This window comes from Scyliorhinus torazame, chromosome 5 (assembly GCF_047496885.1).
Source record: "Scyliorhinus torazame isolate Kashiwa2021f chromosome 5, sScyTor2.1, whole genome shotgun sequence".
NCBI classification, from domain to species: Eukaryota; Metazoa; Chordata; class Chondrichthyes; order Carcharhiniformes; family Scyliorhinidae; genus Scyliorhinus; species Scyliorhinus torazame.
Genome location: NC_092711.1, coordinates 203,395,219 through 203,420,362, shown reverse-complemented (window position 1 = coordinate 203,420,362; position 25,144 = coordinate 203,395,219). Strand labels below are relative to the sequence as shown.

At 49.2% G+C, this 25,144-nt stretch overlaps 1 protein-coding gene across 2 annotated transcripts in view; it reads left to right on the top strand.

Annotated features, from left to right (window-relative positions):
• Positions 1–1,457: 1,457 nt before the first annotated feature.
• LOC140420895 (diacylglycerol kinase eta) overlaps positions 1,458–25,144 on the top strand; it is a 335,531-nt gene continuing 311,844 nt past the window's right edge. Inside the window, exon 1 of one of the 2 annotated variants that reach the window (XM_072505015.1) lies at positions 1,458–1,775. In XM_072505015.1, coding sequence (XP_072361116.1) covers positions 1,590–1,775 — 186 coding nt within the window. In that variant the 5' untranslated portion in view covers positions 1,458–1,589. The remainder of the gene's footprint in view (positions 1,776–25,144) is intronic. The other variant, XM_072505018.1, reaches the window with a different exon arrangement.

Below are 25,144 nucleotides of genomic sequence, written 5' to 3'. Positions count from 1 at the left end.
GATCTGAACTAACTCTGTAACTAACCGTGTGTGAGAGGATAGGTGATCAGAACTAACCCTGTAACTAACCGTGTGCGAGAGGATAGGTGATCAGAACTAACCCTGTAACTAACCGTGTGTGAGAGAGGATAGGTGATCAGAACTAACCCTGTAACTAACCGTGTGTGAGAGAGGATAGGTGACCAGAACTAACCCTGTAACTAACCGTGTCTGTGAGAGGATAGGTGATCAGAACTAACCCTGTAACTAACCGTGTGAGAGAGGATAGGTGATCAGAACTAACACTGTAACTAACCGTGTGTGAAAGGATAGGTGATCAGAACTAACCCTGTAACTAACCGTGTGAGAGAGGATAGGTGATCAGAACTAACCCTGTAACTAACCGTGTGTGAGAAAGGATAGGTGATCAGAACTAACCCTGTAACTAACCGTGTGTGTGAGAGGATAGGTGATAAGAACTAACCCTGTAACTAACCGTGTGTGAGAAAGGATAGGTGATCAGAACTAACCCTGTAACTAACCGTGTGTGTGAGAGAGGATAGGTGAGCAGAACTAACCCTGTAACTAACCGTGTGTGAGAAAGGATAGGTGATCAGAACTAACCCTGTAACTAACCGTGTGAGAGAGGATAGGTGATCAGAACTAACCCTGTAACTAACCGTGTGTGTGAGAGGATAGGTGATAAGAACTAACCCTGTAACTAACCGTGTGTGAGAAAGGATAGGTGATCAGAACTAACCCTGTAACTAACTGTGTGTGTGAGAGGATAGGTGATCTGAACTAACCCTGTAACTAACCGTGTGTGAGAGATGATAGGTGATCAGAACTAACCCTGTAACTAACCGTGTGAGAGAGGATAGGTGATCTGAACTAACCCTGTAACTAACCGTGTGTGAGAGAGGATAGGCGATCAGAACTAACCCTGTAACTAACCGTGTGTGAGAGAGGATAGGTGATCAGAACTAACCCTGTAACTAACTGTGTGTGAGTGAGGATAGGTGATCAGAACTAACCCTGTAACTAACCGTGTGAGAGAGGATAGGTGATCAGAACTAACCCTGTAACTAACCGTGTGTGAGAGATGATAGGTGATCAGAACTAACCCTGTAACTAACCGTGTGAGAGAGGATAGGTGATCAGAACTAACCCTGTAACTAACCGTGTGTGAGAGAGGATAGGTGATCAGAACTAACCCTGTAACTAACCGTGTGTGTGAGAGGACAGGTGATGAGTGTCATATCCTAGAATCTGGTGTCCGATCAATCTGATGAGTCTCGTTTATTCCCTTTGCCAATGGGTTCCCTGTCCCATCTCTTCAATGTTTTATTGATCGGACCCGCGTTTGGACCATCTATCCTCTTGTCTCTGGCGGCTAGGACATGCAAATGATTGTTTGCTCCCAACACATCCGCATTTGAGTGATGCAGAGAGAGAGGGAGCCTGCAGTCAACGTGAGAGACACAGAGCTGTTCCTGAGCCAAAACAAACTGCAACGCGTGTGCCTCCCTCTGCAGTCCTCGCTCTCAGCTCGCCTTTCACTGCATGCTGCACTCGAGGGGGAGTGGAGGGCAGGCACAGATCCCTTGACCATGGCTGGGAAACTGCACCCAGACATGTGCATTTCCCGGGATAACCGCGAGTCCGTCTCCTCGCTGGACTCGGACAAGTCGATCCAACCCGAGGTGGGCGAGGAGTCCTCGGACAGCGATGGAGAGCAGGAGGGTCCCCAGAAACTGATCCGGAAAGTGTCTACCTCCGGCCAGATCCGCAGCAAGGTATGTGACCCTGAGGGGGTGAATGTGAGCCTGGTGGGGGGTGACGGGCTGGATGTGACCCTGAGGGAGTGCGGGGTTGAGCGTGACTCTGAATGCTGAATATGACCCTGAGGGGATGAACGTGACCCTGGGGGTTGAATGTGACTTGTGGTTGAAGGTAGCCCTGGAGGTAAAAATGACCCTGGGGGTTGAATGTGACCTTTGGTTGAAGGTAACCCTGAAGGTAAATATGACACCTTTATTACAATCTTTATTTGTGTCACAAGTAGGCTCACATTAACACTGCAATGAAGTTACTGTGAAAACCCCTAGTCGCCACATTCTGGCGCCCGTTCGGGTACACCTCGGGAGAATTCAGAATGTCCAATTCACCAAACAGCACGTCTTTCGGGACTTGTGAGAGGAAACCGGAGCACTCGGAGGAAACCCACGCCGACACGGGGAGAATGTGCAGACTCTGCACAGGCAGTGACCCAAGCCAGGAATCGAACCCAGGTCCTTGGCAATGTGAATCAACAGTGCTAACCACTGTGCTACCATGCTGCTGCTCCACCACCCCTGTCCACTCACGACTTGCTTTCTCACCCAATTTGCCTGCGATACAGTTCGGGTCTCCTTATCGGAGTCATTGATATCGACTGTAAACTGTGAAGGCCCCAGCACTGGCATTGTGCAACAGTTGCCCGCCCGGAGAAACGACCCAATTATCCGTTAGGGAGCCAATCCTCTGGGCCTGTGCTCATATATCAGCCTAACACTGTGGACTCTCATCTTGTGCAGTCGCCGTGATGGAACTGCATGCCTTCTGGAGATCCAAACACACCGGTTCCCCATCATCCACCCTGCTCGCAGCACCCTCAAAGAAATTGACATAGGTACCAACGACATAGGAAAAGGGATAGGGATGTGAGGCAGGAATTCAGGGAGCTAGGGTGGAAACTTAGAGACAGGACAAACAGAGTTATTATCTCTGGGTTGTTACCCGTGCCACGTGCTAGCGAGATAAGGAATAGGAAGAGAGAGGAGTTGAACACGTGGCTACAGGGATGGTGCAGGAGGGAGGGTTTCAGATTTCTGGATAATTGGGGCTCATTCTGGGGTCGGTGGGACCTCTACAAATGGGATGGTCTACACCAGGACCAGAGGGGTACCAATATCCTGGGGGGGGAATTTGCTAATGCTCTTTGGGAGGGTTTAAACTAGTTCAGCAGGGGCTTGGGAACCTGAACTGTAGCTCCAGTATACAGGAGGTTGAGCGTAGTGAGGTCATGAGTAAGGTTTCAAAGTTGCAGGAGTGTACCGGCAGGCAGGAAGGTGGTTTAAAGTGTGTCTTCTTCAATGCCAGGAGCATCCGGAATAAGGTGGGTGAACTTGCGGCATGGGTTGGTACCTGGGACTTCGATGTTGTAGCCATTTCGGAGACATGGATAGAGCAGGCACAGGAATGGTTGTTGCAGGTTCCGGGGTTTAGATATTTCAGTAAGCTCAGGGAAGGTGGTAAAAGAGGGGGAGGGGTGGCATTATTAGTCAAGGACAGTATTACGGTGGAAGAAAGGACGTTTGATGAGGACTCGTCTACTGAGGTAGTATGGGCTGAGGTTAGAAACAGGAAAGGAGAGGTCACCCTGTTAGGGGTTGTCTATAGGCCTCCGAAAAGTTCCAGAGATGTAGAGGAAAGGATTGCAAAGATGCTTCTGTATAGGAGTGAAAGCAACAGGGTAGTTGTTATAGGGGACTTTAACTTTCCAAATATTGACTGGAAACGCTGTAGTTTTTGTCCAATGTGTGCAGGAGGGTTTCCTGACACAGTATGTAGACAGGCCAACGAGAGGTGAGGCCATTTTGGATTTGGTACTGGGTAATGAACCAGGACAGGTGTTAGATTTGGAGGTAGGTGAGCACTTTGGTGATAGTGACCACAATTCGATTACGTTTACTTTAGTGATGGAAAGGGATAGGTATATACCGCAGGGCAAGAGTTATATCTGGGGGAAAGGCAATTATGTTGCGATGAGGCAAGACTGAGGACGCATCGGATGGAGAGGAAAACTGCAGGGGATGGGCACAATGGAAATGTGGAGCTTGTTCAAGGAACAGCTACTGCGTGTCCTTGATAAGTATGTACCTGTCAGGCAGGGAGGAAGTTGTCGAGCAAGGGAACCGTGGTTTACTAAAGCAGTCAAGAGGAAGAAGGAGACTTATGTAAAGATGAGACATGAAGGTTCAGTTAGAGCGCTCAAGAGTTACAAGTTAGCTAAGAAGGACCTAAAGAGAGAGCTAAGAAGAGCCAGGAGGGGACATGAGAAGTCTTTGGCATGTAGGATCAAGGCTAACCCTAAAGCTTTCTACAGATATGTCAGGAATAAAAGAATGACTAGGGTAAGAGTAGGGCCAGTCAAGGACAGTTGCGGGAAGTTGTACGTGGAGTCCGAGGAGATAGGAGAGGTGCTAAATGAATATTTTTCGTCAGTATTCACAGGAAAAAGATAGTGTTGTCGAGGAGAATATTGAGATTCAGGCTACTAGACTAGAAGGGCTTGAGGTTCATAAGGAGGAGGTGTTAGCAATTCTGGAAAGTGTGAAAATAGATAAGTCCCCTGGGTCGGATGGGATTTATCCTAGGATTCTCTGGGAAGCTAGGGAGGAGATTGTTGAGCCTTTGGCTTTTATATTAAGTCATCTTTGCTTACAGGAATCGTGCCAGAAGACTGGAGGATAGCAAAGGTTGTCCCCTTGTTCAAGAAGGAAGTAGAGGCAACCCCGGTAACTATAGACCAGTGAGCCTTACTTCTGCTGTTGGCAAAATCTTGGAAAGGTTTATAGGAGGTAGGATGTATAATCATCTGGAAAGGAATAATTTGATTAGAGATAGTCAACATGGTTTTGTGAAGGGTAGGTCGTGCCTCACAAACCTTATTGAGTTCTTTGAGAAGGTGACCAAACAGGTGGATGAGGGTAAAGCAGTTGATGTGGTGTATATGGATTTCAGTAAAGCGTTTGATAAGGTTCCCCACGGTAGGCTACTGCAGAAAATACGGAGGCATTGGATTCAGGGTGATTTAGCAGTTTGGATCAGAAATTGGCTAGCTGGAAGAAGACAAAGGGTGGTGGTTGATGGGAAGTGTTCAGACTGGAGTCCAGTTACTAGTTGTGTACCACACGGATCTGTTTTGGGGACACTGCTGTTTGCCATTTTTATAAATCACCTGGAGGAGGGCGTAGAAGGATGGGTGAGTAAATTTGCAGATTACACTAAAGTTGGTGGAGTTGTGGACAGTGCGGAAGGTTGTTACAAGTTACAGAGGGACATAGATAAGCTGCAGCACTGGGCTGAGAGGTGGCAAATGGAGTTTAATGCAGAAAAGTGTGAGGTGATTCATTTTGGAAGGAATAACAGGAAGACTGAGTACTGGGCTAATGGTAAGATTCTTGGCAGTGTGGATGAGCAGAGAGATCTCGGTGTCCATGTACATGAAAGTTGCCTCTTAGGTTGAGAGGGTTGTTAAGAAGGCGTATGGTGTGTTAGCTTTTATTGGTAGAGGGATTGAGTTTCGGAGCCATGAGGTAATGTTGCAGCTGTACAAAACTCTGGTGCGGCCGCATTTGGAGTATTGCGTGCAATTCTGGTCGCTGCATTTTTGGAAGGATGTGGAAGCATTGGAAAGGGTGCAGAGGAGATTTACCAGAATGTTGCCTGGTATGGAGGGAAGATCTTATGAGGAAAGGCTGAGGGACTTGAGGCTGTTTTCATTAGAGAGAAGAAGGTTAAGAGGTGACTTAATTGAGGCGTACAAGATGATCAGGATTGGATAGTGTGAGAGCCTTTTTCCTCGGATGGTGATGTCTAGCACGAGGGGACATAGCTTTAAATTTAGGGTAGATAGATATAGGGCAGATGTCAGAGGTAGGTTCTTTACTCAGAGAGCAGTAAGGGCGTGGAATGCCCTGCCTGCAACAGTAGTGGACTCGCCAACACTAAGGGCATTCCAATGGTCATTGGATAGACATATGGATGATAAGGGAATAGTGTAGATGGGCTTTAGATTGGTTTCACAGGTCGGCGCAACATCGAGGGCTGAAGGGCCTGTACTGCGCTGTAATGTTCTATATTCTATGTTCTATGAATACATTGGTCAAACACAATTTCCCTTTGGCAAGCCTACATCAATTCCACCCAACTGTGTAATGATTGTCTCAATGTCCTGCTACTACTCTCTAAGTAACAGTTGCTGGCATTCCCCCAATGACAGTTGTTAGGCCAACTGGTCTATAATTTCCTGTCTTGAGGTGTGTGAGCTCGGTGTGGGTCAGCTAATAATGACGTTAATAACCCACTCACAGTGATGCTAATAACCCACTCACACTGTCACTGACCCTAATAACCCACTAACACTGATCCTAATAACCCACTCACACTGTCACTGACCCTAATAACCCACTCACACTATCACTGACCCTAATAACCCACTAACACTGATCCTAATAACCCACTCACACTGACGCTAATAACCCACTCACACCGTCACTGACCCGAATAACCCACTGATACTAACACTGATCCTAACAACCTACTCACCCTGACCCTAATAACCCACTCATCATAACACACTAACACTGATCCTAACAAACCACTCACACTGACCCTAATAATCCACTGACACTAACACTGATCCTAACAACCCACTCACACTGACCCTAATAAATCATTCACACTGTCACTGACCCTAATAACTCACTCACACTGTCACTGACCCTAATAACTCACTCACACTGTCACTGACCCTAATAACTCACTCACACTGTCACTGACCCTAATAATCCACTGACACTCACACTGACCCTAATAACTCATTCACACTGTCACTGACCCTAATAACTCACTCAGACTGTCACTGACCCTAATAACTCACTCACACTGTCACTGACCCTCATAATCCACTGACACTCACACTGACCCTAATAACTCACTCACACTGTCACTGACCCACTAACCCACTCACACTGTCACTGACCCTAATAACTCACTCACACTGTCACTGACCCTAATAACTCACTCACACTGTCACTGACCCTAATAATCCACTGACACTAACACTGATCCTAACAACCCACTCACACTGACCCTAATAACCCACTCACAGTGTCACTGACCCAAATAACTCACTCACACTGTCACTAACCCTAATAACCCACTAACACTGACACTGACCCTAATAACCCACTAACACTGATCCTAATAACCCACTCAAACTATCACTGACACTAACTCACTCATGCTATCACTGACCCTAATAACTAACTCACACTGTCACTGACCCTAATAACCCACTCACACTATCACTGACACTAACTCACTCATGCTATCACTGACCCTAATAACTCACTCACACTGTCACTGACACTAACTCACTCACACTGTCACTGACCCTAATAACTCACTCACGCTGACACTGACCCTAATAACCCACTAACACTGACACTGACCCTAATAACCCACTAACATTGATCCTAGTAACCCACTTACACTACCACTGACACTAACTCACTCATGCTATCACTGGCCCTAATAACTCACTCACACAGACCCTAATAACTCACTCACACTGTCACTGACCCTAATAACCCACTCACACTGTCACTGACCCTAATAACTCACTCACACTGACCCTAATAACCCACTCACACTGTCACTGACCCTAATAACTCACTCACACTGTCACTGACCCTAATAACCCACTGACACTAACACTGATCCTAACAACCCACTCATACTGATCCGAATAACCCACTCACACTATCACTGACCCTAATAACATACTAACACTGATCCTAATAACCCACTCACACTGTCACTGACCCTAATAACCCACTGACACGAACACTGATCCTAACAACCCACTCACAATGACTCTAATAACACACTAACACTGACCCTAATAATCCACTCACACTATCACTGACCATAATAACCCAATCACACTGTCACTGACCCTAATAACCCACTCACACTGTCACTGACCCAAATAACTCACTCACGCTGACACTGACCCTAATAACCCACTAACAATGACACTGACCCTCATAGCCCACCAACACTGACCCTAATAACCCAGTAACACTGACACTGACCCTAATAACCCACTCACACTGTCACTGACCATAATAACCCACTGACACTAAAACTGATCCTAACAACCCACTCACAGTGACCCTAATAACCCACTCACATTGTCACTGACCCGAAGAACCCACGGACACTAACACTGATCCTAACAACCCACTCACACTGACCCTAATAACCCACTCACACTGTCACTGACCCGAAGAACCCACGGACGCTAACACTGATGCTAACAACCCACTCACACTGACCATAATAACCCACTCACACTGTCACTGACCCGAAGAACCCACGGACACTAACACTGATCCTAACAACCCACTCACACTGACCATAATAACCCACTCACACTATCACTGACCCTAATAACACACTAACACTGATCCTAACAACCCACTCACACTGACCCTAATAACCCACTAACACTGACACTGACCCTCATAACCCACTAACACTGACCCTAATAACCCAGTAACACTGACACTGACCCTAATAACCCACTCACACTGTCACTGACCATAATAACCCACTGACACTAACACTGATCCTAGCAACCCACTCACACTGACCCTAATAACCCACTCACACTGTCACTGACCCGAAGAACCCACGGACACTAACACTGATCCTAACAACCCACTCACACTGACCATAATAACCCACTCACACTTTCAATGACCCTAATAACACACTAACACTGATCCTAATAACCCACTCACACGATCACTGACCCTAATAACTCACTCACACTGACAATAATAACCCACTCACACTGTCACTGACCCTAATAATTCACTCACACTGACCCTAATAACCCACTCACACTGTCACTGACCCTAATAACTCACTCACACTGACCATAATAACCCACTCACACTATCACTGACCCTAATAACACACTAACACTGATCCTAACAACCCACTCACACTGACCCTAATAACCCACTTACACTGTCACTGACCCTAATAACCCACTCACACTAACACTGACCCTAACAACCCACTCACACTGACCCCAATAACCTACTCACACTGTTACTGACCCTAATAACACACTAACACTGATCCTAATAACCCACTCACACTGTCACTGACCCTAATAACTCACTCGCGCTGACACTGACCCTAATACCCCACTAACACTGACACTGACCCTAATAACCCACTAACACTGACCCCAATGACCCACTAACACTGACCCTAATAACTCACTCACACTGACCCTAATAACCCACTCACACTGTCCCTAACCCTAATAACTCACTCACACTGTCACTGACCCTAATAACCCACTCACACTGACCCTAATAACCCACTCACACTGTCACTGACCCTAATAACTCACTCACACTGTCACTGACCCTAATAACCCACTAACACTGACACTGACCCTAATAACCCACTAACACTGACCCTAATAACCCACTCACACTGTCACTGACCCTAATAGCTCACTCACACTGGCACTGGCCCTATTAACCCACTAACACTGACACTGGCCCTAATAACCCACTCACACTGACCCTAATAACCCACTCACACTGTCACTGACCCTAATAACCCACTAACACTGACACTGACCCTAATAACTCACTAACACTGACCCTAATAACCCACTCACACTGTCACTAACCCTAATAACTCACTCACACTGTCACTGACCGTAATAACCCACTCACACTGACCCTAATAACCCACTCACACTGTCACTGACCCTAATAACCCACTCACACTGTCACTAACCCTAATAACTCACTCACACTGTCACTGGCCCTAATAACCCACTCACACTAACCCTAATAACTCACTCACACTGTCACTGACCCTAATAACCAACTAACACTGACACTGACCCTAATAACTCACTAACACTGACCCTAATAACCCACTCACACTGTCACTAACCCTAATAACTCACTCACACTGTCACTGACTGTAATAACCCACTAACACTGATCCTAATAACCCACTCACACTGTCACTGACCCTAATAACTCACTCACACTGTCACTGACCCTAATAACCCACTCACACTGCCACTGACCCTGATAACTCACTCACGCTGACACTGACCCTAATAAGCCACTAAAACTGACACTGACCCTAATAATCCACTAACACTGACCCTAATAACCCACTAACACTGACCCTAATAACTCACTCACACTGACCCTAATAACCCACTCACACTGTCACTAACCCTAATAACTCACTCACACTCTCACTGACCCTAATAACCCACTCACACTGACCCTAATAACCCACTCACGCTGTCACTGACCCTAATAACCCACTCACACTGACCCTAATAACCCACTCACACTGTCACTGACCCTAATAACTCACTCACACTGACCCTAATAACCCACTCACACTATCACTGACCCTAATAACGCACTAACACTGTCACTGACCCTAATAACTCACTCACACTGACCCTAATAACCCACTCACACTGTCACTGACCCTAATAACTCACTCACACTGACCCTAATAACCCACTCACACTGTCACTGACCCTAATAACTCACTCACACTGACCCTAATAACCCACTCACACTGTCACTGACCCTAATAACACACTAACACTGATCCTAACAACCCACTCACACTGACCCTAATAACCCACTTACACTGTCACTGACCCTAATAATCCACTGACACTAACACTGATCCTAACAACCCACTCACACTGACCCTAATAACCTACTCATACTGTCACTGATCCTAATAACTCACTCACACTGTCACTGACCCTAATAATCCACTGACACTAACACTGATCCTAACAACCCACTCACACTGACGCTAATAACCCACTTACACTGTCACTGACCCGAATAATCCACTGACACAAACACTGATCCTAACAACCCACTCACACTGACCCTAATAATCCACTCACACTGTCACTGACCCGAAGAACCCACTATCACTGACCCTAATAACCCACTCACACTATCACTGACCATAAAATCTCACTCACGCTATCACTGACCCGAATAACTCACTCATACTGACCCTAATAGCACACTTACACTCACAACTCTTTTAAAAAATATTTTTATTCAGGTTTTGCAGAATTTTCCATAATAAAATACGAGTAACATTAATAACAAAACAAACTAGAGTGAACATCAACATAGCGCAAAAAGAGAATATACAATAACAATTAAATAGACATTACCCCACACGACTCAGTCTTCCCACACCATCCCAATGAAGCACTCACCCACCCCTCACCCCCACCCCCCTCCTACGGATTACTGCTGCTGCTGCCATTTTAATTTTCCCCTGAGAAAGTCGATGAACGGCTGCCACCTCCGAGGGAACCCTAGCGTAGACCATCTTAAGGCAAACTTTATTTTCTCGAGGCTGAGAAACCCAGCCATGTCGTTAACCCAAGTCTCTACACTCGGGGGCTTCGAGTCCCTCCACATTAATAAAATCTGTCTCCGGGCTACCAGGGAGGCAAAGGCTAAGACGTCGGCCTCTTTCGCCCATTGAACCCCCGGGTCTTCTGACACTCCAAAGATCGCTATCTCTGGACTCGGCACCACCCATGTGTTAAACACCTCGGATATTGCCCTCGCGAACCCCTGCCAGAACCCTCTAAGCTCCGGGCCTGCCCAAAACATGAGGACATGGTTTGCTGGGCTGCCCTTGCACCTCGTACACCTGTCTTCTACCAGAAAAAACTTGCTCATTCTCGCTGCCGTCATGTGTGCCCGGTGGACCATCTTAAATTGAATTAGACTGAGCCTGGCACAAGATGAGGAGGAATTAACCCTGCCCAGGACCTCTGCCCACAGACCTGCTTCCAACTCCTCACCTAGCTCCTCCTCCCACTTTCCCTTGAGCTCCTCCACTGGAGTTTCCTCCGCCTCCTGTAGTTCCTGATACCCAGGTATCGAAAACTTCGACACCTTCCCCTCCCCTACCCAGGTGCCGGACACCACCCTGTCTTGTATCCTCCATGGTGGCAGCGTTGGAAAGTCCACCACCTGTTTTTTCAGGAAGGCTCGTACTTTCAAATATTTAAAGGCATTTCCTGGCAGCAGATTAAATTTGTCCTCTAACGTCTTCAAACTGGGAAAGCTTCCGTCTATGAACAGGTCCCCCATCCTTCTGATGCCTGCCCTCTGCCAGCTCTGGAACCCACCATCCATCTTACCCAGGACAAACCTGTGGTTGTTACATATCGGGGTCCAGACCAAAGCTCCTGCCACGTTCTTGAACCTCCTCCATTGCCCCCAGATCCTCAATGTCGCCACCACTACCGGACCTGTGGAATAGTGGGTTGGCGTGAACGGCAAAGGAGCCGTTATCAAAGCTCCCAGACTCGTACCTTTGCATGACGTCGCCTCCAGCCGCTCCCCACCCCCCCATAGGCCACTTCCTAATCATGGCTGTATTGGCCGCCCAGGAGTAATTGTGAAAGTTCGGCAGTGCCACCCCCCCCCCCCCCCCCCCGCGAACCAGTCCCCATCAGTTCCTCGAGGCTCTCAGCGCCATAGCTAGCGGTGCTATAGCTAGGGCAAATAGTAATGGACAGAGGGGACACCCCTGCCTCGTTCCCCAGTGGAGCTTGAAGTGCCCCGACCTCAGCCGGTTTGTACATACACTTGCCACAGGCGCCTGGTGCAGCAATTTAACCCAGCCACTAAAGCCCTCACTGCCCAGCATTTCCCACAAGTACTCCCACTTCACCCGGTCAAAGGCTTTCTCTGCGTCCATCGCTGTTACCATGTCTGCCTCCCCTCTTTCTGAGGGCATCATAATAATATTCAAAAGTCTCCAAACATTGGTATTAAGTTGCCTGCCTTTAACAAACCCAGTCTGATCTTCTTCTATCACCCCTGGGACGCAATCGTCAATTCTTGTGACCAGAATCTTAGCTAGCAATTTGGCATCCACGTTTAAGAGCGAAATCGGCCTATGTGACACGCATTGTTCCGGGTCCTTCTCCCGTATAAGAATGACTGAGAACAAGGCCTGTGACATCATTGAAGGTCCTCATCAGGAGTGGGCTCAGTGTTTCCGAAAATCTTTTATAAAATTCTACCTGGTAACCGTCCGGCCCCGGAGCTTTACCCGATTGCATGCCCTCTATACCCTTGACAATTTCCTCCAATTCAATCGGGGCCCCAGCCCCTCCACCAGGTCCTCTTCCACCTTTGGAAACCTCAGCTGGCCCAGATGTTGCCATATCCCTTCCACTCCCGCCGGGGGCTCCAACTCATATAGTTGACTATAGAACTCCTTAAAGATTCCGTTCACCCCCCCTGGATCCAAGACCATGTCACCCTCCTTATTCTTTACTCCCCCGATTTCCCTGGCCGCCTCCCTCTTTCGCAGTTGGTGTGCCAGCATTCTGCTCGCTTTCTCCCCATACTCATAGACTCCCCCCCTTGCCTTCCTCAGCTGTGCTACCACTTTCCCTGTGGTCAACAGTTCAAACTCCGCCTGCAGTAACCCCGTCTCGGGGACCTCTGCGTATCTCCTGTCCACTCGGAGTATCTCCTCCATCAGTCTCTCCCTCTCCGCTCTTTCTCTCTTTTCCCTATGGAATTCACCCTCATAACTCACTCATACTATCACTGACCCTAATGACTCACTCACACTGACCCTAATAACTTATTCCCACTGACCCTAATAACCCACACTGATCCTAATAACCCACACACATTAACATTTACCCTAATAGACTATACACACATACACTGACCCTAATAACCCACTCACACTGACCCAAATAACTCACTCACACTAATACTGGCCCTCATAAACAACTCATACTACCATTTACCCTAATAGGCAACTGACACGCACACTGACCCTAATAACCCACTCACATTGACACTGACCCTAATAATGCATTTACGTTTATACTGACCCTAATAACCCAAAAAACTCACTCACGCTAATACCGACCCTCATAACCAACTCACACTACCATTTTCCCTAATGGGCAACGGACACTGATACTGACCCCAATAACCCACTCACTCTGGCCCTAATAACCCACCCATACTGACACAGACCCTAATAAGCAACTCACACTCAGACTGATCCTAATAACGTACTCACACTGACCCGAATAACCCACTCACATTCACAGCGACCCTAATAACCCACTCACACGAACACTGACCCTAATAGCCCACTCACCCTGTCCCGAATAACTCACTCACACTAACATTGGCCCTAATAATCAGCTCACACTGACCCTAATAACCCTCTCACACTGATCCTAATAACCCACTCACACTGTGTCGAATAACGTACTCACAGTGACCCTAATAATCAAGTCATGTTCACACTGACCCTAATAAGTCAATCACACTGATACTGTTGATGAACTTCAAATGGTTGTTGATCCTGATACACGCTTGAGATTGTTTCGATAGCATAATCGATTTTACTTGCTTTGGTTGTCCGTCTTGGCCAGGTAACCATCTAGAAGAAAAAAGCAACGGGATGAAGATCCATCCCTCTCGTCCCACCAGATCTGAATAACCCACTGGATCCCAACCCAGTATTCCGAGTCTGCAAGTCTAATCTCTGCTCACCAGGGACTCTTTGGCATTGGGATCAGACCTTGCAGATTCTGACTCATGGAGATGGCAAGGCTACTTCTGAGCCAAAACTCATTCCGATACTGATGATTACTCACTCGTAATTATAAGCTGCAGATATACTGCTTTTAGCAACTGCATTCAATAGAAAGGACTTGCATTGGGAGGTGAATCACTGACAGCAGTGTGCGACCATGTGAGTCCTACAGTTTCCATCAGTGCGGCAGAGGAATGTGCTGACATTAAACAGCTATGAGGGACTTGTTTATTTCAGAGCTCCTATAGCTAAGTATCAATTTAAAACACAAGCTCCATTAAAGACATAATGAATGTAATCATTAACTGTAACTATTGACACTCGCAAGGGTGTTAGGTTTTGGTCATAGACAATAATAACTTTGGGATATATGATTGTGGAACAGGGCTGGGATTGAGACCTATCCTTTGCTAAAGCTGAAGTTCTACCTTGGTTCAGTGTACAGATGTAGCAAGGACTCCTCCCAGTGTAGGGGCCAGCTGTGAATCATCCTCTGTAAATAAAAATAAGAATGGTTTGGGTAGGGTTGGAGCTAGGGCCTTTGAGTTTTCAGATTAATACCTGTGAACCTGCTTTGAACCTGCTGTGAACCTGTTTTGAAACAAAGCCTGCCAATTGGCAACATATTGCTTAGTTACTACAGCAAAAGCAGTTTATTCTGGGATTATAGCAGATGCACAGTTTGAAATAGCGCCCAATTACGAGGCTTCATAATGGCAGTCATCATCTTCTTAAATAATCAGTTTGCCATAGAATATAGACTATGAGTTGGCTGTACCTGTCCTGGAGTGTTTGATGGGGACAGTGTGGAGGAAGCTTGACTCTTTATCTAACCCCATGCTGTACCTGTCTTGGAGTGCTTGATGTGGACAGTACAGATGGAGCTTTACTCTGTACCTAACCCCATGCTGTACCTGTCCTGGAGTGCTTGATGTGGACAGTACAGATGGAGCTTTACCCTGTATCTAACCCCATGCTGTACCTGTCCTGGAGTGCTTGATGTGCACAGTGTAGAGGGAGCTTTACTCTGTACCGAACCCCGTGCTGTACCTGGCCTGGAGTGATTGATGTGGACAATGTAGAGGGAGCTATACTCTGTATCTAACCCCGTGCTGCACCTGTCCTGGAGTGTTTGATGGGGACAGTGTAGAGGGAGCTTAACCCTGTATCTAACCCCGTGCTGTACCTGTTCTGGGAGTGTTTGCTGGGGACAGTGTAGATGGAGCTTTACTCTGTATCCAACCTCATGCTGTGCCAATCCTGGAGTGTTTGATGGGGACAGTGCCAAGGGAGCTTTACTCTGTATCTAACAATGTGCTGTACCTGTCCTGGGACTGTTTGATAAATAGTGTAGAGCAGTGTTCTTCAAATTGTTTTTCCGAGGACCCATTCTTACCACTGGCCAACCTTCGGGACCCAACCCAGCCGACCGGCCGACATTCGCAACCCATGCCGGCCGATCTGTGCGACCCATTTTCTCTTACCTTGTTTGCTGCTGACAAAAATGGAGGAAATGGTTTTGGGTCCCTTTGGCCCTCGTACACGCTCCTCCAATGGAACCTGTTGGATGAAGGTGAAGCCTTCTGGTGTCGGAAAGTATGGAGTCTCCAACAGTCCAAAGTTCTGCATTTATTTCCTGTAAAATGTTATCAAATAAACCCCCCCTGAACTTGTATAATTTGACATAGGACTTTGTGTAGAATCTGGAGCACATCTTTTTCTATGTGGAAGTGATGGCTAACTTAGTACACTTGTGGACCCAACCGCAGTATCTGACAGCCAATTTCTCAACTTCCATTCCAGCAAAGCAAAAGCTACCCAATGTCTGGGTGCTGCCGAGAAGTTCAGGGTAAAGCTTAGCGTATTGCCATCAAAGCTCAAATCACTCTCATGAAAGCTGAGCTTGTTGCTATGGAAGCTCAGACAATTACTATTTGTCCGTGGATACCAGCGTTCAAATGGGTTTTGGACATTTGTTGTCGCAGCAATCTGCCCTCCTAATAATCATAGGTTCATAGAATTGCTGAGGAGCTGTCTTGGTGGAGTGGCAGGGGCTCCATAGAGCAAGAACTTGCTGTCCTTTCATGGGATGACAACATTGATGATTCCAGCAATGCCACTATATTGTTGTTGTACCTGAATCAGTCTGCTGGCGTCCATGCTGAGATGGAGCAGCAAGGTCATAGAATCATAGAATTTACAGTGCAGAAGGAGGCCATCGGCCCATCGAGTCTGCACCAGCTCTTGGGAAGAGCACCCCACTTAAGCCCACTCCTCCCACCCTATCCCCGTAACCCAGTAACCCCATCTAACCTAAGGGCAATTAAGCATGGCCAATCCACCTAACACCTGCCCATTGGACTGTGGGAGGAAACTGGAGCACCCGGAGGAAACCCACCCGGAGGAAACCCACGCAGACACGGGGAGAATGTGCAGACTCCGCACAGCCTGTGACCCAAGCCGGGAATCGAACCTGGGACCCTGGAGCTGTGATGCAACTGTGCTAACCACTGGGCTACCGTGCTGTCGAGGTTCAAGGGCCAGCGCTGTTTGAGCGGGTCCTGCATGGTCAACTGCGGCCTTCCTCCACTGAAAACCTTTCACCAACTAAGCTGCAGTCACAAGAACAGGCAAAGGCACATGGAAGACCAGCGCTGAAGGGTGGTGAATAGTTGCCGGTTCAACGCAATATGATGCGCTTTGATTTATACATTTGGTTTAGATGCTTCATGTTGTTGCGACTTTTAGTTTTGCATCGCAGCAAAGCAGAGGTTTCTTTGGTCACCATAAGACCGTAAGACGTTGGAGCAGAATTAAGCCTTTCGGCCCATTGAGTCTGCTCTGCCATTTAATCATGGCTGATATATTTCTCATCAACATTCTCCAGCCTTCGCTCCACAACCCCTAATCCCTTTATTAATCAAGAACCTGTCTATCTCTGTCTTAAAGACACTCAGTGACATCCAACTATAACACACTGTCTCAGCCTAATCGACTGGTTCCTTAACCTTCTCAAAGAAAACCAATAAGTCGGTCAGACCTGACTTGACACTCATAAACCCAGTGCTGCCTATCACTAATTATCTCAATCCTGCTAGGAGCTCTATCATCATTGGTGAAAAGTTTCTCCAAAATTGAGACCAGGCTTGTAGTTTGGCAAATTAGCAGCTGATCTTTAGTCCCATTTTAAAACGAGGAATCATACATTTGAACCCTCTAGGATGTAATCTACATTGTGTTGAGCTCCTCAAATTATTGATTGGGGAATTGGGGATAAGGTGTGTGGCCTTATCCACCTTTGACTTCTGCAACTTCTTTTGTTCAATCTCCCTGGTGATAATAAATGTTTATCCTCGTTGGCTGTCTTCACTTTTGCCATTTCTCCTTTTGGATTCCGGACAGCCATATTTATTTATTTTGTGTCTGCATAATCACAGAGCCAATCAATAGCCTTAGAATCATAGAATCCCTACAGTGCAGAAGGAGGTAATTCGGTCCGTTGAGTCTGCACCGCCCCTCCGAAAGAGCACCCTACCTAGTCCCACTACCCCGCCCAATCCCTGCAACCCAACCTCGACTACTTTGGACACTACGGAACAATTTAGCATGGCCAATCCACCTAACCTGTACATCTTTGGACATGTCAGTGACTGGACATCGTTACTTAAGTTCCTCTAGTTTAGACAGCGCACACCTCCTGACAGGGCAGCCCTGCCTCCTGCCCATCACACAAACTCCCATCATAAGCATGGTCCAACAGCTCCCAAGCCCGAGTGAAAGATTCCTGTTTCGAGATGTGGAAATAAAGAAAGAAACGTGCATTTCTATAGCCTGGTTTGTGTCTTCATGACATCCCAAAGCACTTTAGCCGATAAAGTACTATGAGTGTGTGGTCATACCAGAATGTTGCCTGGTATGGAGGGCATTAGCTATGAGGAGCGGTTGAATAAACCTGGTTTGTTCTCACTGGAACGACAGAGGTTGAGGGGCGACCTGATAGAGGTCTACAAAATTATGAGGGGCATAGCAGAGTGGATGGTCAGAGGCTTTTCCCCGGGGTAGAGGGGTCAATTACTAGGGGGCATAGGTTTAAGGTGCGAGGGGCAAAGTTTAGAGTAGATGAACGAGGCAAGTTTTTTACACAGAGGGTAGTGGGTGCCTGGAACTTGCTCCCGGAGGAGGTGGTGGAAGCAGGGACGATAGTGACATTTAAGGGCCATCTTGACAAATGTATGAATAGGATGGGAATAGAGGGATGCGGACCAAGGAAGTGTAGAAGATTGTAGTTTAGTCGGGCAGCATGGTCGGCACGGGCTTGGAGGGCCGAAGGGCCTGTTCCTGTGCTGTACTTTTCTTTGTTCTTTGTTCTTTAATGCAGTAAACACAGCAGCCAACTTGTACCCAGCATGATTTCACAATAAAGAGACGCAGGACCAGATAACTTTGACGGAGCAATAATTATTGACCAGGAAACTGGGAGAACTTCTCTGCTGTTTTTAAAAGATTTAGCGGGGGTGGCCATGTGACTTCAGATCCACCCGAAATGATAGACTGGCCTCAGTTTAACATCTTCTCTGGCAATTGTGCAGTTCTAGAGCATCAGTCTAGATAAGTGTAGTATCGAAAGTGGGACTGAACTTGTACCCTTCTGATTGAAAGGCGAGAGCGCTGCTAATGAAATCACCGTGACACCTATGAGTGGATCTCTATGTAGAATTCTACTCCAATTGAAGGGATCCACTGCCAGTATTCACGTAATGTAGAATTATCTCTAAGAATACGTTCAGCTGTCCTGTGCAGATCTTTCAGCCTCAGATTCTGTTTGCACGTTGTGGGTATTCCCTCTGTATCGTTTGCTTTGCACATGTCGGGGCTGTGAAGCCAGAAGCAATTATTGCTCAACAAAGTATGTGATAACATCAGCAGTTGCTGTAGACCACCAACTGAAAACCAAATTCCTTCAGAGGCAGTTTAGGAGTTTGGCTTTAATCCCTCCCTCCCGTCTCCCCAAATAGGCTCTAGGCGTATGTAATGGTTCAGTTACTGCTTACGTGTTGCATTCTGTCACTTGCTCGATTTTTAAAAAATTCTTCTTTTGGGAACAGCGATTCTCCAAAAAAAACATCTACTGATTTCTCCCGTAGGTCAGTAATAGAACTGCAGTGAAAAAAAGCATTGTTTAGCTCAAAAAAAGGACACCTTATCAATGCCACCCCCAGGTTATGCATTAATTCAACTGCAACTCACCTTCAGTTCCAATGTCCTTTCCTTTGTCCAATGTCCTGGGCAGCAAACTACCCAGCCTTCAGAACAGTGACCACGACACCACACAACCCTGCCATGGCAATCTCTGCAAGACGTGCCAGATCATCAACATGGATACCACCATTACACATGAGAACACCACCCACCAGGTACGCGGTACATACTCATGCGACTCGGCCAACGTTGTCTACCTCATACGCTGCAGGAAAGGATGTCCCGAAGCGTGGTACATTGGCGAGACCATGCAGACGCTGCGACAATCCTTCTGATTTGAGGTTCCATCCCCACTGTAATCTGCACGAAGCTGGTGGGGAAATTCGTTGTTATTCCTTTATGGGGTATGGGCATTATTGGCAAGGCCAACAATTGTTGTCCATCCCAAATTGATCTTGAACTGAATGATTTGCTCGGCCGTAGCAGAGCCAGCCACCGAATGGTGTGTGGTGGTGTTTGCAGGCGGAGGGTGAAGGCAATCCCGGGGAAGGAAGTGAAGCACTCGGTTTTTGGGAGCGGTTGCAAAGGGGAATCCCAGACCTTGGCTGGGATTCTCCCCTAACGCGGGGGGTCCCGGCGGGATGAAGCGGCGTGAACCACTCCGGCGTCGGGCCTGACCTTGAGGGGCTAGGCCCGCGCCGGAGTGGTTGGCGTGCCGCCGACCGGCGGGAAAGGCCTTTGGCGTCACGCCAGCCGGGGCCGAAAGGACTCCGCCGGTCGGCAGAAATCCGTGTGGTAAACCACTGTTGCACGTGCATTAGATGATGTACGGTAGGACCTGTACTACAGGTTCGCCGGTAGTCCCTGCCTGTATAAATATGCGTGTCCTTCGGCCAGCAGCCATTTCTCCAGCTGCTGTGGGAGGTCACACATCTGATAGCAATAAAGGCTCAGTTGGATTCAACTATCGTCTTTGTCCAATTGATCGTGCCTCAATTTATTGCTATCAGTTTCTAAGGATGGACCTCCGTATCAAACCGGATCGCCTGCAGCTGGATCCTCACTCAAGCGACGCCAGAAAGGACTTCCAGCACTCGTTAGTTTGCTTCGAAGCGTATATCAACGTGGCACCAACCCCTATTCCGGAGGCTCAGAAGATTTTATATTCCAGGTTGAGCTCCAATGTCTTTCCATTAATCCAGGACGCTCCGAATTACGCCGAAACCATGACTCTACTCAAGGACAACTACGCACAGAAAACGAACACGCTTTTCGCCAGGCATGTCATCGCCACTCGCTCTCAACTCCCTGGTGAGTCCATAGAAGACCTCTGGTGGGCCCTAATCCCACTAGTCCGGGACTGTAACTGTCAGGCTATTACGGCCATGGAACACTCAGACCTACGTGCGCGGGACGCTTTTGTGGCTGGAATTGGGTCAGATCTCATACGCCAGCGGCTCCTAGAAGGGGCCATGCGCGACCTCGCAGAGGCTAAAACGCTAGCACTCTCCATGACGGTCACTCTGCGCAACGTCCAGTCCTACACCCCCAGCCATGTGGCCCACCCATCCTACGCTTCGTGGACCCCATAGACAGCCGCCGCAAAGGGGGCGCTGCCCACCCAATACGCCTGCGCTGCACACCAGCCAGCGAACCCGGGGGCACCAGATGCTATTTTTGCGGCCAACAGAAGCACCCCCGCCAACGCTGCCCGGCCCGCGCTGCCCTTTGTAAAGCCTGCGGGAAGAAGGGCCACTTCGCCGCGGTGTGCCAGGCCCGCTCAGTAGCCGCTATCGCCCCCATCCCCCTTGGTCACAGACAATGGGACACCTTCACCCCCCCCAGACCGCATGCGGCAAGTGGGCGCATCTTCCCCTCCGCGCAACATGTGCATTTCATGGGCGCCGCCATCTTGCTCCACCCCCGCAACGTGTGTTCCATGGGTGCCGCCATTTTGAAACCCTCAAGATCTTCGGGCACCGCCATCTTGTCCACCCCTCAGCACATGGATACCACCAGCATTCCAGGACCCGGGCTCACCAGCCGCCCTATTAACCGACGACCAACCAAGCCTCGCCTCCATGTCAATCGACCAGTCTCATCAGCATAACCTGACCAACGCATCCACCAGCGTGAAAGTTGACGGATATGTAACCTCCTGCCTGCTGGGCTCCGGGAGCACCGAAAGCTTTACACACCCGTATACGGTAAGGCGCTGCTCCCTCACGATACACCTCGCCAACCAAAAAATCTCCCTGGCCTCCGGATCCCATAGCGTAGCGATCTGGGGGTACTGTACGGTCACGCTCACGGTCCAGGGCGTAGAATTCAGCAGCTTCCGCCTCTACGTCCTCCCTAACCTCTGCGCTGCACTAATCCTCGGCCTGGACTTCCAGTGCAACCTCCAGACCCCAACTGTGTGCGGCCTCGCGACCCTAAAGGCCGACCCACCTTCCCTCTTTGCCAATCTAACTGCAGATTGCAAACCCGTCGCCACCAGGAGCAGACCGGACAGCACCCAGGACAAGACCTTTATCAGGTCCGAAGTCCAGCGGCTGCTTCGGGAAGGCCACCATCAAGGCCAGCAACAGCACCTGGAGAGCTCAAGTGGTAGAAGTTAAAACTGGGGAGAAACACCAAATGGTCGTGGACTACAGCCAGACCATCAATCGGTACACACAGCTTGACGCGTACCCATGTCCACGCATATCTGACATGGTTAACTAGAGGGCGCAGTACCGGGTCTTCTCAACGGTAGACCTGAAATCCGCCTACCACCAGCTCCCAATTCGTAAATCAGACTGTCCGTACACTGCCTTCGAGGCAGATGGCCGCCTATACCACTTCCTTAGGGTCCCCTTCGGCGTCACAAACGGGGTCTCGGTCTTCCAAAGGGTGATGGACCGAATGGTCGACCGGTACGGCTTGCGGGCCATGATTCCGTACCTAGACAATGTCACCATCTGCGGCCATGATCAGCAGGACCACGACGCCAACCGTGCTAAATTTCTCCACACCGCTACTCTCCTAAACCTCACTTACAACAAGGAGAAGTGCGTGGGGTTCTTTTCGTACTATGCTCAGTGGGTCCCAAACTATGTGGACAAGGCCAGCCCACTCATACAGTCCACCCAGTTTCCCCTGTCGGCCGAGGCCCAACAGGCCTTCGCCCGGATCAGAGCTGATATTGCCAAGGCCACAATGCACGCTGCAGATGAGACATTGCCTTTCCAAGTAGAAAGTGACGCATCAGACGTCGCCCTTGATGCCACCCTCAATCAGGTAGGCAGGCCCGTGGCATTCTTTTCCCGCACCCTTCATGCCTCAGAAATTCGGCACTCATCCGTCGAAAAAGAGGCCCAAGCTATCGTTGAAGCTGTGCGGCATTGGAGGCATTACCTGGCCGGCAGGAGATGCACTTTCCTCACTGACCAACGGTCGGTTGCCTTCATGTTCAACAACACACAGCGGGGCAAGATCAAAAATTATAAAATCTTGAGGTGAAGAATCGAGCTCTCTACCTATAATTACGAGATTATGTATCGCCCCGGCAAACTCAACAAACCTTCAGATGCCCTATCACGTGGTACATGTGCAAGCGCACAGGTAGATCGACTCCAGGCCCTGCACGACAGCATTTGTCACACGGTTCTACCACTTCATTAAGGCACAAAATCTGCCCTACTCTGTCGAGGAAGTAAGGACAATCACCAGGGACTGCCAGGTCTGTGCGGAGTGCAAGCCGCACTTCTACCGGCCGGACCGCGCACGCCTGGTGAAGGCTTCCCTCCCCTTTGAACGCCTCAGCGTGGACTTCAAAGGCCCCCTCTCCTCCACCGACCATCACACATATTTTCTTAATGTGATCGACGAATATTCCAGATTCCCCTTTGCCATCCCATGCCCCGACATGACATCTGCCACTGTCATTAAAGCCCTCAACACAATCTTCACTCTGTTCAGTTTCCCCGCCTACATCCACAGTGACAGGGGATCCTCATTCATGAGTGATGAGCTGCGTCAGTTCCGGCTCAGCAGGGGTGTCGCCTCCAGCAGAACGACAATCTATAACCCCCGGCGTAACGGACAGGTAGAAAGGGAGAATGGGACGGTATGGAGGGCCGTCCAGCTGGCCCTACGGTCCAGAAACCTCCTGGCCTCCCGCTGGCAGGAGGTCCTCCCTGATGCACTCCACTCCATTCACTCATTACTCTGCACTGCTACTAACAGTACACCGCATGAACGTATTTTTGCCTTCCCCAGGAAGTCCACATCCAGGATGTCGCTCCCGCCTTGGCTCGCAGCTCCAGGAACCGTGCTTCTCCATAAGTACGTCCGACTGCACCAGGCGGATCCGTTGGTGGAGAGGGTGCACTGGCTCCACGCAAACCCCCAGTACGCCTACGTGGCGTTCCCCTACGGCCGCCAGGATCCTGTCTCCCTCAGGGACCTGGGACCAGCAGATTCTACCCCCACACCCCCTCCGCCCCCGGCGCCACCCTCCCCTCTCCCGTCGCTCCCAACAGCACCCTCCCCAGGACCATCCATCGCCCCCCTGCCCACGCCCGACGATGAAGAGGATTTCGGCAAGCTCCCGGAGTCATCATCAACCAGATTAGCACCAACATCGCCGACACCACTGCGTCGCTCCCTGAGGAACATCAAGGCCCCAGACCGGTTAAACCTCTGACCAGTCCACCGGACATCAAAGAACATTTGTTTGCTCAAATCTTGTAAATATTAACTCATTGTTGTATATAGTTATCCACCACCCCCGCCAGACTCAATTTTTAACAGGGGGTGAATGTGGTAAACCACTGTTGCACCTGTATTAGGTGATGTACGGTAGGACCTTTACTACAGGTTCGCCGGTAGTCCCTGCCTGTATAAATATGCGTGTCCTCCAGCCAGCAGGCATTTCACCAGCTGCTGTGGGAGGCCACACATCTGATAGCAATAAAGCCTCAGTTGGATTCAACTATCGTCTTTGTCCAATTGATCGTGCCTCAATCCGCGCATGCGCGGGAGCGTCAGCTGCTGTTGACGTCATCCCTGCGCATGCGCAGGGGAGGGTGTCTCTTCCGCGTCAGCCATGGTGAAGACTGTGGCCAAGGCAGAGGGAAAAGAGTGCCCCCATGGCACAGGCCCGCCCGCGGATCGGTGGGCCCCGATCGCGGGCCAGGCCACCGTGGGGGCACCCCCCAGGGGCCAGATCGCCCCGTGCCCCCCCCCCCCTGCCCAGGACCCCGGAGCCCGCCTGCGCCGCCTAGTCCCGCCGGGAAGGGAGGTGGTTTGATTCTCGCCGGCGGGACAGGCATTCCAGCAGCGGGACTTCGGCCCATCGCGGGATGGAGAATCGCCGGGAGGGGGCTCGCCGACCGGCGTGGCGCGATTCCCGCCCCCGCCGAATATCCGGTGCCGGAGAATTCGGCAA